General features: G+C 41.0%; 1 protein-coding gene across 2 annotated transcripts; it reads right to left on the reverse strand.

The window, feature by feature from the left end:
- Positions 1 to 2,387: 2,387 nt before the first annotated feature.
- On the reverse strand, positions 2,388 to 16,505 carry LOC5574526 (actin-5C). 2 transcript variants are annotated; one of them, XM_001655126.2, is made up of 2 exons: positions 16,232 to 16,505; positions 2,388 to 4,688 (listed from the first exon to the last, which is right to left on the reverse strand). In XM_001655126.2, exon 2 carries the CDS (start codon positions 4,678 to 4,680, stop codon positions 3,550 to 3,552), a length of 1,131 nt encoding a protein of 376 aa, XP_001655176.1. In that variant the 5' UTR covers positions 4,681 to 4,688; positions 16,232 to 16,505; the 3' UTR covers positions 2,388 to 3,549. The 2 variants fall into 2 exon arrangements, with proteins under 2 accessions (XP_001655176.1, XP_001655175.1); XM_001655125.2 differs by lacking the exon at positions 16,232 to 16,505 and adding an exon at positions 10,852 to 11,027.
- Between the last annotated feature and the right edge of the window lie 1,262 nt (positions 16,506 to 17,767).

The following is a 17,767-nucleotide window of genomic DNA, read 5'->3' on the forward strand; positions in this document are numbered from 1 at the left end:
AAGTTTTAATTTAATTTAAGTGTTATCGTCGTTTAGACTTTTTCTAAAATATTGATCAAATCAGTTCGAATTGACCACATTTGTATAACGATTCTGTTTCTATATTGAGTTTATCTACAAACTTGAGATTCGAAAGTTTAAGCTATAGTAAAAACTCACCAAATAATTTTATAGGGATTGTGTTCGTCGGAATAATATCTGGTTTGTATAATTTTCCCGGTGTTAATTGAAATTCTCGTATATTTCCCGGTTTTCTCCCGGTGATTTTAAATTCCCGGCTTTTTCCCGGTTTTCCCGATTTCCCGGTGCGCTGGTCACCCTGTTAATAATGAAAACAGGTCGAATATAAGGAATTATTTGTAATGTTCTTAATAGATTCATTCGAATAACCCCTCGAGGAACTTTGGAGCTATTCTTTGGAATAACCGTAGATGAAATAGCGTTGAAATTCTTGTCGGGTTTTCTTGGAAGAAATTCTGTAGGAAACTTTGGATATCTCTTAGATTAACGACTGTAGAATTCGGTTGAAAAGTTAGTGAAAAAATATCTGGAAGAAGTCCTAGGATAGACTTTGTTCACAGGGAATACCCTGAGAAAATTACTAGAGGTAGTAACGTTGAAATGCTCAATCCTGAAGCAATTTCTGGAGAAATTCCTGTAAGCATCCTACGAAAAATTGCTGAAGAAATTGGTAGAGGATTGATGAAATCTCTGGAGCAACCACAAGGATAATTCCTGAAACTGTTCTCGAGAAATATGAGTAGAAATTTTGTATCTTAATTATCTGCAAGCAAGATAATGGAAAAAAGAGACTTTAGAGACTATTCTGGTTAAAATAGAGACTTCAGACCCCTTTTATCAAAAATAAAGACTTTTTAGAGACTTGCATAAAAATGGTATCTAAAATAAACCTGCCTTGATATGTTAATCTTTCACTAAATAAATAAAGAGACATTAAAAACATCAATCATGTTAAGCTGATAAAAATTCATACTTAAAAGGATCTTCATTGAATAGCTCATATAGTGCTCATGAGAGCAATTTTTTTTTTGAATGAAGAGAGTTTTCTGGTAAATAATGGTAGCTCTGGATTATGACGCAAAAATCCATTGTCGTTAACATATTCTATCATGAATTACTGCCTCAAAGTAATTTCCCTGATTGTGATCAAAATTCCCTGAGAATTCCAGGTTTTTTCCAGGTTGAATAAAATTCCCTGATAATTCCAGGTTTTTCCAGGTAGTAGACACCCTGATTAGGTTTGTTCGTTACTCAAAAATGATATGGAGAAATTTGGCACATTTTAGGCCAAATAGAGACTCAAAATGGAACGAAATTGTTTCGACATTTCAATCGTCTTTTTCTCAGTTAGTCGTTTTCCAACATGGGACTGTTGGGGATGATTCATATATTACGTAACGCAAAATTTGTCACATTTAGACCCCCTCCCTCCCCCACGTAACAGGTTTTGTATGGAAAATTTGAAATTTCGGTATGAACCGTAACACTCCGCAGGACTCCCCCTAGTGCGTTACGTAATTTTTGAACGATCCGTTGTGCAAAAAGGGGCAGCGCATGTCAATCCTTGAGCTACTGAACAACTCTTCCGACGAAAGTTACAAAGTTTGCATTCTTATTCCTCAAGGTTCATATGGGGCAAGTCAGAAACTTCGCCCAAGACAGTACTGTGCTATCTCTCAACGCATACGAGATATTCAGCAACATACCCAAATTGATGAAATCCCTTAAGCCCTGGGTCTCCTATAACACCCCTCCACCCATGTGTCTAATAGGAAACATGACTGTACCCCTGACTAAGGATTCAGGTCCCTTAGGTCTTTGACGTATTTCAAATCAATAATGCATAGGGAAAGAGCTAGTTGGACACCTTCGTGATTGACTTTGAAGGGTATATCTATGCCGAATTGTCTGAAACGTTGTAACAAGATGCACTCAATACGAATCATGTTTTGATCAACTATCAGCCCAATAGCCTTGAAAAAACCCTTCCGAAGTGACCCAAAAGGTCCAAGAAAATACGGCAACCTACCACCATAAATCATCAGAATAGAGCAGACGTAACGGACATTTCGGATAACACACTTCGGGTGACAAACCTATCTCTCCTGAACGACGACGAACAAAGACCTATCGAAAGAATAACCGAAGAATTCGTCTCGAGTAACGACCACGAGAGCACGAGAACCACAAGCGATAGCAATAAAAACCACAAGCATTTTCAAATTCGAATGATCATCCCAAGGAAAGGTTTGCCCCCACTACTGTGCAAACGCGCACAAAGTGGGAGGCAACCCTTTTCCCGTTATGTGTACGTGTTTTATTCAGATTTTTTTTCTTGTCTTGCATTTGATTATCTCTCGATTATAATCCTATATACTTAAAGAAGGGGACCACATTTTCCTCACTTTTTTATCTCCGTGTGGAAGGTTTTTTTTTTATAAGAACGCAATCAATCTCTCTGACTCTTCCCTCCCCCCTTGCCGCCCCGCGAGGGGCTAAACGCTGAAATTGGAAGGTGTGCGAGATGGTGGATGCCCGCTCGCAGGGCTTCGGGCAGGGGGGGAAGGCGATTCAAAAGTGGAAAGGAAAAATGTGTGCCCCACAGGCTAAGGCAGACAGGGGAAAATGCTTACAATACTAAACAAAAAAAAACAAACGTGAAAATACAGATGAAAAAAGTTCGAATAAATTAACTGACTTAGCGGTAATAAATATTACAAAATACAAATTTCATCAAGCAAACGAATAAACGTCGGTTTTTTTTTTGTTCGCGCGTTTGTGTGGGAAATGACCATTCGATTTTTCGGTATTTTGTGGCTGACCTCCTATCGCGGGCGTCGTTTACAAAATAAATGTTTTTTTTTTTGTTAGATTTAGTAACTTTTTTGGTTCTCTCTCTCTCGCTCACTCGCACTCGGTTCGTCTTCTTCTTCTTCTACTAGCTTAAATTCATTGGAAGGGTAGAAATGTTTTTTTTTTCTCTCAGAGGACTAAGTAGATTTGCTCTGTGTCTCTCCTAACTCTGACTCTGACTGCTCTCGGTTTTTAACAGAGGGGGTTCCTTACATCCTAGGGTTTCATGTATGCGTAAATAACGTACTTGTTTAACTGGCTACACGTGTGTAAAATATGAAAAAATACACAAAAAAAATAAACTGAATCTGGGATTATAAACATGCGATGCGACTAAATGAATGAATTAATTGTGAAGTGTGTGTGTTCTTCGCGTTTTTTTTTTATGAAGGGAAATAAACATTACTCGCTTCGATTATTATAATAATACAGGAATTGTCTTTTTATTTTAAGTTGTCGAATGTAAATGTCTTTTCAACTTCTTGCTGGAATTGGTTGAAGATGCTGTTGTTGTTGTTGTTGTTCTTGTAATCTCTCTCTTTCGCGTTTTTGTCTCATCATTACTTTGCGCTGTTGCTGTTGTTGTTGATGCTGCTGTTGTTGCTGTTGATTTTTCATTGTTGTTGGTTGAAGAGTGTTGTTGTTATAATTAGTAATAATAAGATAGGGAGATGCTTAGAAGCACTTCCTGTGGACAATGGATGGGCCGGATTCGTCGTACTCCTGCTTGGAGATCCACATCTGCTGGAAGGTGGACAGGGAGGCCAGGATCGAACCACCGATCCAGACGGAGTATTTGCGCTCTGGTGGGGCAATGATTTTGATCTTCATGGTCGACGGGGCCAGGGCGGTGATTTCCTTCTGCATACGATCGGCGATTCCTGGGTACATGGTGGTACCTCCGGATAATACTGTGTTGGCATACAGATCCTTTCGGATGTCGACGTCGCACTTCATGATCGAGTTGTAGGTGGTTTCGTGGATACCGCAGGCTTCCATACCGAGGAACGATGGCTGGAAGAGAGCCTCTGGGCAACGGAAACGTTCATTGCCGATGGTGATGACTTGTCCATCGGGAAGTTCGTACGATTTCTCCAGGGAGGAGGACGAGGCAGCGGTGGCCATTTCCTGTTCAAAGTCCAGTGCAACGTAGCACAGTTTTTCCTTGATGTCACGAACGATTTCACGTTCGGCAGTGGTGGTGAACGAGTAACCACGTTCAGTCAGGATCTTCATCAGGTAATCGGTCAGATCGCGACCGGCCAAATCCAGACGCAGGATAGCGTGTGGCAGGGCATAACCTTCGTAGATTGGGACTGTGTGCGAGACACCGTCTCCGGAATCGAGCACAATACCGGTGGTACGACCGGAAGCGTACAGGGACAGCACGGCCTGGATGGCGACGTACATGGCCGGTGTGTTGAAGGTTTCGAACATGATCTGCGTCATCTTCTCACGGTTAGCCTTCGGGTTGAGCGGGGCCTCTGTCAGCAGGACTGGGTGTTCCTCGGGGGCAACACGCAGCTCATTGTAGAAAGTGTGATGCCAGATCTTCTCCATATCGTCCCAGTTCGTGACGATACCGTGCTCGATCGGGTACTTCAGGGTCAAGATACCTCGTTTGCTCTGGGCCTCGTCACCGACGTACGAGTCCTTCTGTCCCATACCGACCATCACACCCTGGTGACGGGGACGTCCGACAATGGACGGGAAGACGGCACGGGGGGCATCGTCTCCGGCGAAACCGGCCTTGCACATACCGGATCCATTGTCGACAACGAGCGCGGCAACCTCTTCGTCACACATGTTGATATCTGTTGGGAGAGGAGAAAGCGAGAACAGGGCATCATTAGCAAGGGCGTTCCAGAAACGTAACAGGGCGCACAGTGTTCTATTTTGTCGATTTCTATACCAACTGTTAATTTTTCAGGACTGGGTTTGTTTGGAGAAGTTTCGTGATCAATTCGGCTAGCAGCGAACTGAACTTTACTAAAGGACCTATGCAACAATGAGAGGTTCTCGCCTCTCTTGCTCTTTTTCGAGAATAACAGTGAAATACTGAAGCTTTTGGGAAAATTTTCACTCTATAGATCGAAGGACAATGTCCTTCGCTAGCGTTTCATACAAAAAAACGCAACATAAGTAGGTTAACGTGGCTCAGTTATTGGTTAAAGAGAAAGCAAACAAAGAGAACCTCTCTGAATGTTTGATAGGTCCTTTTGAAAAGCTACGCGTGATTTACATTATTGGGGGATCAAGCTTTTCACGAGCGTTAATGGCTGCCACAGGCTTGCTCGCTTTCTGGTAGGGATCAAACGATTTGACGTATGACTTGGGTCGTTTGACAGTAAATCGATAAGATCGATCGTCAAACTTATCGATCAGCTCTCAAACGACCCAAGCCATACGTCAAATCGTTTGGTCCCTACCAGAAAGTGAGCTCATGCATGGCAGTCATTAGCGCTCGTGAAAAGTTTCGATAGGCCTTTTCATTTGACAGGTCCGTCTATGCATTTGTTTACATCGGTGGGGGACCGGTGCTAACACGAAGCTGTCATCCCCAAACGTCATGTGAAAAGACCTATTGAATGGACACAAGCCAAACGTCAAATCGACTGATTCCTACCAGAAAGCAATCCTGTTTTGCGGCAGCCAATGGCGCTCGTGAAAAGTTGGATGCAGTAGCAACTTTTTTGATTGTCCCATACAAAATGGTCGACTGCGGAGGCTTAGATCTGAGTTATCCATGGGCTTGGATGAATTTTCACAGTTCTTCTGACATAAATTGAATTTCAGCATACACTTTTGAGTGATGTTTCCAATCATGAGTTCAAAAGCACGAACAGTTTGACTAGAGTGAAATTTTTGACAAATTTTGATAAATGATACAACGTAAAAATTTGAAAGAATAGCTTTATGGTATCTTTAGCAAGATTTGGACGAGAAAAACAAGTTTGCTGAAGACAGTTTTCAAATAAGACTTTCTTACTTTCAGATAAATCGTTCATACTTTTTTGTCAAAAACTTCACATTAGTCAGATCCCTAAGCAACCAATACTTAAGCAGTGAAGATCAGCAAATATCCTTTTTGGTGTAAATCTTGTTTTAGTAAAACTTTTTCGCTGATAATGAGAACACTACTCAACTTTATAACTTCTTACTTGGTCCATAAACAACCTAAACGAACTTCAGGTAAACTGTAAAGTTCGATTAATTACTTAAAAAATGAGCCGATTAAGCCAAAATATGCCCTTTCATGCGAACTTTTGGTTGCTTAGGTCGTTATTACTAAAAATATTTGCTGAAATTCAAGTTACGTCTGAATAGCTGTCGGAAATTCATTCAAATCGGTCCAAAAATAACTCGAGATCTTGATAATTTTGTGAGGAAAATAAAAAAAAAAAAAAAGTTGCAAATCTCGAATAACTTATGATCTCGCTCTAAAAGCCATTGATAGCCGAGTATGTATATCGTAGTTTCTAAGCAAATGGATGAACCAATATATAAACTATCACCACTGGGAGATAGAGGAGGATATCTTGTTCACCGCCATTCATTGGTAAAAAACTTGTAAATCCATTCGTTTGCTTAGTAAAGACAAGCGACACACTTGGATACCGATGGCTTTATGGACGAGGATCATGAATTGCTTTGTATAGTGCTTTCGACAAAGTTGCAAAAAAAAATGGCACAAGCAAAGACATGTTTTTTTTCCTTTGTACTTTTTGTACAATTTTTCTACAAAGTTGCTTGCCAGATAGAAACACGTGTTTTTTTACATCACGCTGTCTTTTGAAATAGCAAAGCTGTTCATGAATCACTCTTTTTTCAAGGGACAGTTTCAGTTTACGTAGTTGCTTCTAGAGCAGTATGGTGCAGACAACCCTAACAAATTATGAAAGCTTTCAGCAGGCGATAGCAACTTTTGTCTATATAGTCTTTTCATGTGTTTTTACTGTCAAACAAATAAGCCATATCAAGAACAAGTTGATCAATAACTTCTTTATTTTAAGAGATGGAGAGTTGCAATATCCAACAAAAACATGTTTTTCAATATGTCCAATAACTTTGTAGAAGACATGGAAAAGGTGTGAAATCCTAGTAGAAAGAATTTCATAGTTTTTCTAAGATTTTTAACATTTTTCATGTCTCCTACAAAGTTGTTGGACCCATTTAAAATACGTGTTTTTGTAACTCTTCATCTCGTAAAGTAAAGAAGTTATGGATTGATTTGTGTATAGCTGTGTAAGCTTGTTTGTTTGATAGTAGAAACGCATGCAAAGACTCTTCTTCAAATTTTCTATTGCCTGCTGTAAAGATAAAGATATTGTACGTTCATAATTTGTCAGGATTGCCTGCGCAATTTTGCACTGTGTGTGGGCTTAAGCCCAGGTAGTTTAAACTACCCCTTGAAAAAGAGTTGTTTATGAATAATTTTGTTACTTCAGGCAAAAGATAGCATTATGCATTACTGATGCAAATTTTAATGTTTGTGCTCTCCTAACTCGGTGTCAATTATGACGGAAATCATTCTCCTAAAGTTTGAAGTGGATTTAAAGAAATTTAGCTGTTCAGACGCTATTTGAAGTTCATGTGGAGATTTCTATGGAAAAGGCCAACTTTCTGTGCCGAGTCCTCGAACTCTTCGTCATATTTTATGGAAAAGTGAAGACCACATTAGGAAAGTTTGTGAATGTTTCCACAGAACCATGACGAAGTGACAAAGGGCTGAACACAAAAGGTTGGTCTTTTCCATGAAAACTTGAAATGGGATATGTACAGCCAAATCTTTTCCAGCTTTGGGAGAAAACTATTTACTATAATTGACATCGTTTAAGCATATGGGAGCCCAAATTTCAAAATTTGCATCGGTCTGAATGATGCAATATTCAGTAAAAACATGTGTTATTGTCTGACAAACTTGTCGAAAAATGTAAAAACTCATCGAAAATTATGATGAATTGAAAAGTAGGTATGAGATATAGAAAAAGTTGTTTCATAATTCCTTTTCTACGACTTTGTCAAAGACACCATGTATCTATCTGGATCTTTTTGAATAATCTTCTCTATCTCATGGCTTGGTGGCTTTATTACAAATCTTTTTGCATCATCTCCGAACAATCGCTGAAATCTACTGTTTAGGATGCCGTCCAAAAACCGCACGAAATCGACAAAATAAAATATACTGCGAGAGTTGGTCTCATCTTCCGAGTAGTGAACGGTACTTTCTCCCCGAGCGCACCACCTTTCGTTCCACCGGCAGACAGACAGACAGACAACCAGTTAGGAGCAGCTCACGCAGTGTGAATGAAACAAGTACCGCTTACGGAAAAACGGAACCATTTTCTCTCCTAACTGTTGTGCGCGCGTTTCATCCATCAGCAAACGGACAGGTGGTGCGCGGTGGTTCCACGTTATCTAAATCCCTAGTTGTGCGCATGCCGCAGCCCATCGTCACGGCCATAAGATAAGATAGTGCGGGAGGAGCCCACATGACCTGGCCAAAGCGACTAATTAGTATCAATTAACCACGTGGTGGGCGCACGCTTCTTGCTTTCTTGCTCGCTTCGACGGGCATCGAAATCAATCTCCTCGAGAGGAGTAACGCCCCCGCGCACATACCGATCTGAGGGAAAGTACCGCCCGCGTCCACTCTTGGAAGAGGATGAGGGATCTGGAGGAATCGCAAACTAGTACAGTGCTGGCTGGAAATTGTTCGACTCAAGTGCGTTTCGGAACGAAGTTTTATAGTAGTAGTAGTAGTAGTAGTGCTAAAGACCCCTCAAATGGGTTGCTGAAACCGCCTCTGGACTGGACGTGTTTTCTCGTTGTTGTTCTTTTTTATTGATGAAAACATTCTACAAGCTCGATCAACGATCGCAATTGTAAGACACGTTAAAATCGTGGGGAAAAGTCTTTGCTATCGAACCAAAGTCAATCTTTAACAGAATTACATGTTTTACACGTTATTTTTTCTTGCCAATCGTCACGGCAGCAGATCCACGTTGAATAGCATGTGAATGAGGGTGATAATTACGCAATATTTGTTCACGAATTCGCTGTAGAAACGCGTATTTTTGTAAAGAAGTGTTCAAAGTCATTTGAAAGAAAGCTTTAAATCTTATCAGCGCGGCATGAATGAAACTTTTTCTAGCAATATTGATGAACGAAAGTTGGATGAGTTGCTGACGAAATTTTTCAATTGGTAATGTAAAATATTATTTTCTAGCTTTTGAGTCTGAGAAGCTCACTGCGTAACTCTTTAGTTTCTTTATCATCAGAACACGAGAATAGTGTTAACTCTAGTTTGTAAAAGTGACTAATAACAATAACTAGGGTTGTAATGACAACCTTTTTAAATAGCCAAATTTATACACTGCCCCGATCACGCTTCCCTCAGAATTTCAATCGAGCTAGACTAAATAATTAACACTTTCTTCATCATTATAAAACCACGTTTATTCTTCCTAAAACACATCAACCAACTGATTCCTCTTTTCCTTTCGTATACCTGTGCCTACTATGATCTGAAATGATTTCATTTTTAGTACTAGTTAAACAGTTCGTTGGCTCACGAACATATTTTGCTTTAACTATACTCCGCTTCTAACCTCTCATAATCCCGATTGAATATAAAGTCGATTGGTAATTAGAAAAAACCTGGAGTTCATATACACAACTGTCAAGTTGGACGAATTGAGATGCAAAATTATGAAAAATAGTGGAAGCGATCTGGTGGGCTTCTATCCCACCTCTCCCCAGTACGCAAGTCAGAGCGGGTACCTTTCTTGACCAGATCTGCTTTTGATTTACAACCAAAGGTTACTGTAACTCATCTTGCTATTCATTCAGAACTTCAGTCAGGAATTCGTCCTGGTTCTCATAATAAAAAAAATATTTCGACCAAAAAGTTCAAATGAGAATCGTTTCTGAAATTTTACGTCGATTTTCGCTAAACATTTCTCAAAAACAGCCAAAAATCTACCTTTTTGACTTTTTAATAATAATAATGGTTGTAGCCAATAAGTTTACGTGATTTTAACAATAAAATTACAATTACAGAGATTGATGTATTTAAAAACAGAAAAAAAAATCAACAATACATTAATATCTTGCTGTTTCCGAATTTCAGGAACAAAACCAGCCTAAAAATCTTCAAATCAAACAAATATTTCACTAAGAAATGATTCGCTACCAGACCTGCTAAAGCTCCTCGAATGAGTTACTGAACCCGCCTCTGGACTGGAAGTCTTCTCCTTTGTTGTTCTTCTTCATTGATCACTGAAGGATGATGATTCGACATCTATCTGTCTCACTAGTGTTGTGTGTGCGAGAACGGCAATTTTGCATGTAGTGGTGCAATGACTCATTTCGAACAAGTGTTCGTGTGTGTGTGCGAGCCCAATCTCTATGGTGGTTGCTCAAAAACGGTTACTTTTCTTGAGAAATCGAAAATTTTGAACGAAATTCGTGGATTTTGCTTGAAAACCAAGAGGACATTCCTGTGAAAATCGTCAATTTTCCAACAGATCTTCAGAATGAGCTCACCTTCCGACTGACATGTGGTTTCCGGTCAGTCAGACCGAGGCTCGAAATTTTGCAACTCAAAAAACCACCTGAAAATCGATACACCGAAAGCCGGCATTTTGTCCTGACCGGTCAGTGAAGGACACACTGGTCGTCGAAGCAGGCTTTGCAAGAAGAAAACATCCGGGAAAACGTCACCTCCCGAAGGCACTACAAAATGCCGGCCAACGCCCAAAGAACAAAAGCCTCCTTCGGTTGGTTGGGCGCTGTGCCTTCTTCTAGAACAGTCACCGATCAGCGATTTTGCCTCGCCGCGCGAGAAGCCTTCCAATCGCACGATTCTTCTCATAATTCAATTACCGGCAGCAGCACCGGAAGCGAAGATTCCGTTACAAATTCGGGAAGTAATGAATCTACAGGGAAAAAATGCTATACCAATCTAGAACGTACCGGTGAGCTTTACGGTTCTGAGTCCTGGTCAAAAGCGCGGAGACGGGTGGTGGCTGCGGCGCAAACGGCAGTAAATCCTGTTTGGGTGTTTAGGGGGGCCTCTGGAATCGGTTCCACTTAACTCACAACACACGCGACTACCTGGTCCGAGCGAACACCAACGAATGAGCGGACGAAACTTTTGACTTTGGTTGGAAAGTGACGCCGACCGGCACTCACTCACTCGGCTGTGCGAGAGAGTGCGCGAGTGCCCGGCGATTACTGGAGGAGGCAGTGTTGCCAACTCGATGGGAACGGCGCTCTTCCAAATTTAAAATGGTTAAATCAAAATTTCGACTTTTTTTGCAATAAAGTCCAAAAGTATCCATCCTCCAACCACAAAAAAAAAAATGAAAAACAGGTTTTCCAATCAAATTGAAAACAATCTTTATGAAGAACTTTCACTGCATTGCAGATAGCAAGTGGGGTTTCAGTGATAGATTTTCATGAACATTGATTCGAATTGGGATGAAAAAACTTATTGAGAAAACTGTTAAACGATGATGATAATTTTCATCTTATTTCTTAAATCTCACTAAAATGATTAAACATTTTGAAATTTCTTGCTGCAGACCGAAATTTGTTCCAAAACTGGCTCCGACTCTGCATCTAACGGCTCTTTCTGATTCCAGTGAGTTGTCCTCCACCGGAGACTCACCGAAAAAAACCCGAGAGAGAGCGACCGAGAGCCCCTTTTCAAAGCTCGCACTGCAGAAGGCTGCCCGATGTGAATCTGACTCATCGTCGGGTCGGTCGGGTGCCGAAAAGCTCTCTGAAAAAGCCGGCTGGAACTCGCCTCTCTCGCCGAAACGGACCAATCGCGTGAACATGACCATATAAGGCAATGTTTGAAAAATGCTCAATTTCCACGTAAAGTCAGTCAACGTCGGGGCGGTAGTAGATAGCGGTACCCCGCCCGCCGTCGCCCGACTCGTTCCTAACCCCTTGCCCACTGCCGCATCGCATGAATGGTGTTGAGAAGTGGGCTTTCGCTTCGAACCGGTGTTCGCCGTTCACGTGAACTTGTGTGTTCGTCATCAGCGTTGAAGGTGATTCACACGCGCAGTACTAGGCGAAATTCAAGATAACACTTTGCAATTGAGCTTATCTACTCAAAATTAAGTGTTTTTCACCAAAATTTCCTTGAAATTCATTCGACTCACTTTGGTGCATTGAATGTGTGTGAATTAATCTGAGCGTGAATCGCCACCGTGTTCGTCGTTGGCGGTGAGTGAGTGAGTGGGTGGCCCGAGGCCGAGAGGTGCGATGAGTGTGCGAACTTGAAAAAAGCTGCTGCTACCGCAGAGGGGAAGTTGGGTGAGTGGGCGCAAGAAGGAAAGCGACGACGCGTCATTCGAGAGAGCTTCGCTGGGGTGGTGCTCGCAGGGTTCGGTAAAATAATATTTTGAGAAATTTTAATTAAAATTTTTGAATTCGATTGAGTGGAATGTATTTTCATCGGCTGATTCTTGCGATTGAAATAAGATCAATTAATGTTCTTTTGTTGAAGTTTTAAGACCGTAGATTCAGTTTCTAGCGAATTGAATAAGTTGAAATTTGCTTTTCACAATTTCGGAACTAGATAGTTTCAAATCGAACAAGTGAATCGGGTCACATTCAGTTTCCATGATCAATCGAAAAATTCGAACGGTAGTTACAGTGATTTCTAGTGTACCAATTTTATGGTGCCATAAAGAAATCTAGAAAGAAGACGAGCATTGAACCGAACGGACTTATCCTAAGTCGAAGTCTTGCGAATTCTTCGTCTTGGATTAACACAGTCGGAAATCCCAAGAAACTTTAATTTCATAAGAATGTGAAAACATCTAATCTAATCTAAAATAAACATTTACCTATCTATCAATCACGAGAGCAGAATCTTTTAGTCTCGTGTTGTCCCAAGCTTGTTTACAGGAACAGAAATTAATATTATTTTTGTCCGGTAGAATGCTAGTCAACCAAACATCGTGATATAAAACGAATCATAGCTTCTACGAAAACCCGAGAGCAAGCTGTTCCCATCATTGGATCCAGCTTAAACACTTCATTTTAAATTCCCTATTCAGATTTCAAATTAGACCGTTAGAAAATGTACTTGTTGTTTGTACTTAATACTGTACAAACTGAAATGTAAAACCTACAACATTCACAAATAATGGAGGCTTCAATCTTGACTCAAAGAGCAATTAACCCAAAATATTAATACAGGCTAGGAATTATCTTGGTAGTTATTAAACTGCAAATCTCAGCTTTTCATGAAGTAAATTTTGCGATTTGTTAAAAAACTTGATTGTTTTGAAACATATTGAAGCCAACATTTGTGTTTGGAATATTGTGAATTTTGTACTGAATAGAGTAGTAAAAAGTAAAGATCTAAACTGTGATGAAAAATTCTACTTTGTATGGAAAACGGTCAATGAGTAGTTTATTATGCACTTATGTTGAACAAAAATACGAGTAGATTCGAATCGATCTGTGAAACATTCCTGTCAGATTTCGATTCCAAATAGTCTGAATCAGTGCTGGTTAAGACCTGTCGCCAAGAAGTAGAATTAGAAGGCAAAATTTGAGCTTCAAAAGAGGCATTAGTCTTCAAACTGCACTGAGAACTTTCTTGCCAAATTTGCAATTTTGCATTCCTATATGGAGCGGCAGGCAGGATGATACTTTTTCCACAGGGAAGTCAAGGAAATTTCCAGTTCGAAAAGTACGGCAGTTCAGGATGCCCAAAAATCGAAACCTTTGCTCAGCAGCTGCAGACGTTACCACAAGGTTAAGTAAGAACTTAGCTTTCTATGTCCCAAGTGGAGAAATTCAATTAACCTTCGTTATGTATTGAAATCATCCAAAAACAATGAGGTTTTTGAGTACATTGGCTCGATCAATTTGAAACCGTACGCCCAATGCAAGGGAACGCTAAATTTCAAACATTCCATATGAAATACTCGTAAATTGGGCCTGTCTGTTTCCAAAGCTCAACTTTGTCCGATCGCCGATCGACGAAAGCAAAACAAATGGAACATCAGCCGAGCAGCCGTGACCCTGAAATAATGTAAGGTTCACCGGCGTGAAAACAAAACACACTGGGCGGCCGTTTGATGCTTGCACATCAAAAACACGTGTGCGTGTCATTACCATCACCGCCGAGTGTGGACATCCAAAACACGTGTTTTGACGTGCAAGTGAGGTTGCAAGTGGTGGATTTGTTTACAAACAATCGATCGGTCTTGAGTTTGGGCGCTGACTTTGAACCGTAGATCGTTCGTTTGTTTGTTTATGCGACGTTGGAACGGATTAAGATCGGTGTTGTTCGAGTGGCGCTGTACTGGTTGGAAAATATGACTCAGTTTATCAAACTCTGGGCTATCAGAATAATTTACTTAATTCTGAATGCGAGCTGGATAAACAGATAGTAGTCGGAGAACTCAACAAATGAAATCTTGACAATTTATTTGAAAGATGTTTGAAAAAATGTACCTACTGAATGCAAACTTTACGGATTACTGAAAAATGAACACGTTAATGACAATTCTCGCTTCGACAAAAAATATCTACTGAGATCTCGTAAAAGATTCCCGAGATCCGGTAATGTCTTGCCAAGATCAACACAATAGAATGCCAAATTTAGGTTAGTTTTAACCGAGATGAGAGCTATGAATATTGGTTACTAAGAAACCTGATATCTTATTAGCTGAATCTCGAAATTAAAAATTCCAGATTTGCACATCCGAGCTCGAGAAACAAAACTCATAATGTATTTAAAAACTACTAAATTGTCGCAAAGTAAATTACTGTATATTAGCTGTTGGATTCGTAAGATATCAATATTTTCAAAAAATGGAAGAGAAGATATCAAAACATTGATCAACAAATTGAAATAAATTGTACTAAGAAATTCTGCGTTTTTAGTTTTGAAAAACGTTTTGATCTCAAATGTATTTTAAGTGTTAAACGTCAGTGTAGTTGCTAAGCACATTTTGGAGAAAAGATATACTCGGAAACTAACTGATATTTTTAGTTTGCCGTTACGTTGCATTTTCTTTATAGGGTTCGATGCCTGAGTTAGAACATGAACACAAAGTTCCTCCGACTATTTGTACTTAACTCCAAAATGTGGAGTTACTTTCAAACTGAGTTCAAAAACCTATCACAAATCTCAGACAGTTCCCAACGGTTATGGCACCTGTCGAAATTTCCCAGCAATAGGTATCACACCCATATCCAGCCACGTCGCTGCTTTGCGTCGCTGAGGGTGCGCGTGGGAAAGCTCCAAATTCGGTCGTGTTCAGCTTTCCCACCTAGCCTCAAATACGAGTGCAACTTTCTCGTGTGTTGCGTTGGCACTCTCCTCAGCAAACGATTGCGTATAGTTACGACTGTAACTGCAGCACTGGTTTTATTTTTATCCAGCGCAACGATGTTGGAGCCACCCAAACACCACACCGACCGAGACCTCCGTTCCACTTCCGTCGATATTTTCACCAAAGACAAATTAAAGACCCCCATGTACCTTGCAGGTGCCTAAAATTTTATGGCTCATAAGGTAATCTAGAATGCCGTTCAAAGTGTACTGCGATCTGTCAAACTTGGGTACCTTTTGCACTACCGAGGGACCAAATGCAGTACTAGAAGTGGTACCGATTCTGAGCCCGAGTGGGACGGACCTGTTTTCACCCTCCCTTGGGCATCCACAACTGCCATGTCAGCACCATTGACTGGAGCAGGCCACTCTGCATTCCACCGCACAGCCCCCGCATTTTCCGAGCGATTCCAGCGCTCTCTAAGCGAGGAGACTTGCTTTTCACTGAGATTTTCGGAAGCGGAGGCTGCTGTAACATTCCCACCGCACATTATTCAATAGCTGGATCCTGAATTGAGGAAAATTCCACCATGGGTGGGCTCTCAATGAAAACAGCTACTCGATGTTTCGATTGAGATTCTGTGCGAAGAGGATGCGTAGGATGTAGTAATTGATTGGAACACATTCCAGAACTGCCACCACTGCTGTTGTTGTTTTGCGCTGCCTTATCACGTAAATACCGTTACTTTGCACCACCTTTTTAGGATTGAAATTTTCATCGCTTTAATCCAATTTTCCCAGTTGAAATCACTTGTTTTTGAATGTTTTCCGATTGAACTTTGGTTTCAGCGGTAACGTCTTTAATGTTCTTGCACCACCAAATCACTCTTTAGCATATTTTTCCTTGTCCTTTGAGCACAAACGTCCTTTTAAGTCCTTGTTAGGATTAACACTTGTCGAACAATTTTCCATTAGCACTTGTTTGATTCCCCAGAATCATTCATTTTTCTTATAGGATTTCGTAGAAACTTTGTTACTTACATTTGGTTTATTAAATATAAAAAATCCTAAATTACAAATAAATTAATTGTGTGTGTATTTCTGCGTGTGTTGTTCCTTCAAGGAAGAGACAGGATCGGCGTAGCTTCTAGTTTTCACAGAAAATGTTAAGCTACGGCTTGTAGACACTCTTCGAACCACTCTTTTTTCTTGTTAAACTAAATAATGTTCACAGCACGATTACAAGAACTGTAGTGATACAATTTTTAAACAACACTCAGATTATAAATAGTACCCCTCCATTCGAGCCGTTGGCAGCATGCCCAATCGCTTCGCTTTTGACCATATATGGTATTACTGGCTGGATGCACGAAGAACCACCACAACCACGCGAAACTTTCCGGCTCACCGTCTCTCGTGTTCGGATAGGCCTCTCGCACTCACCACCACTATCAGCGCTTGCTTGGATTGCGCTGGGAATAAGCTTCTCCAACGGTCGTCGCGGCAGTCGAACGGAAGTATACGCAAAGCGCTGCTGATGACGAAGTGGTGAGTTAGAGAGTGTGAGTGTATCTCGCGCGCCACTATCCAAGCAATCGGGCGGGCGTGAGAGTACGGTTAAGGGGCGCGGGATGGATGGCAAACAACGGCTCTCGTTTTGGACTTTTCGCGTGTTCGGATTTTCTTATAGGGATTCACCAGCCAGCGAAGAAGACGAACAAATAGAGACGACGACGGTGGAAAAGGTATCGGAGAAGTAACAACAACAATTTGGCTGGAAGTTGGATGCCTTCTCATACATAAATGCATGGGCTGGTGTGTAAAAAGCATATCGCATTATCATCCTAGCCGGGGCCAGGAACGAGAAAGCCCTGCGTTGCCGCCGTCCGTTCCACGTGACCGCCCATCCCCATTCGGTCGATCGTCCCTGCTCTTTGGCGGCGCAACAGTTCCTAACGATCATCAATCGAATATTTTTATTTGAGGTTTTTATTGTTATTAGTTGAGCGTGGCTTTTGCCCGCGATCATACCCAAGACCCGGGGAGGGACTCCAGCGATAACACCATTTTATTATCTCCCATCACCTTCAATATAGCAATATTTGATCGACAATCAGTCAGAGGACCGGTGCGATGCGTTTTCACGATAATCAGTCCTTTTCATTTTTCGTTTTTCAAACGGTGATTGAGTGTTAGGTCATGCAGTTGGTTTGAGTCGAGTCTCGTTCCAGAACCGTTGCGGAATTTCTCCGAAGAACTACATGCGATATGGAAGCGCGCCACATCATGCACTGATAAGACGGCCAATCCCTAGTTCCGTTCGTTCCGACACTCGAAGATAACGAAGCCACAGATAGTTGATTAAAGTTGTGAAAGATATGACACGTTGTGCCAATCAAGGATAAGTGTTGTGTCATTTTGGTTCCAGTGAAGTACAGACTTAAAAGATTTCACTGCACTTCAAATACTTGCAGAGGAAATCGAGTTTTGTAATGACTATAAAACCTCCCCAAGTATATCTGGTCTTGCGTTGCTTACCTCTCTATCAACATAATCAATAGCCTTACCTCTATCTCT

Source organism: Aedes aegypti, chromosome 1 (genome assembly GCF_002204515.2).
Source record: "Aedes aegypti strain LVP_AGWG chromosome 1, AaegL5.0 Primary Assembly, whole genome shotgun sequence".
In the NCBI taxonomy this organism is placed as follows: Eukaryota; Metazoa; Arthropoda; class Insecta; order Diptera; family Culicidae; genus Aedes; species Aedes aegypti.

Excerpts from the sequence above, each read along its gene's own strand:
- LOC5574526 (XM_001655126.2), bottom strand. The coding sequence starts at position 4,680 with ATGTGTGACGAAGAGGTTGCCGCGCTCGTTGTCGACAATGGATCCGGT.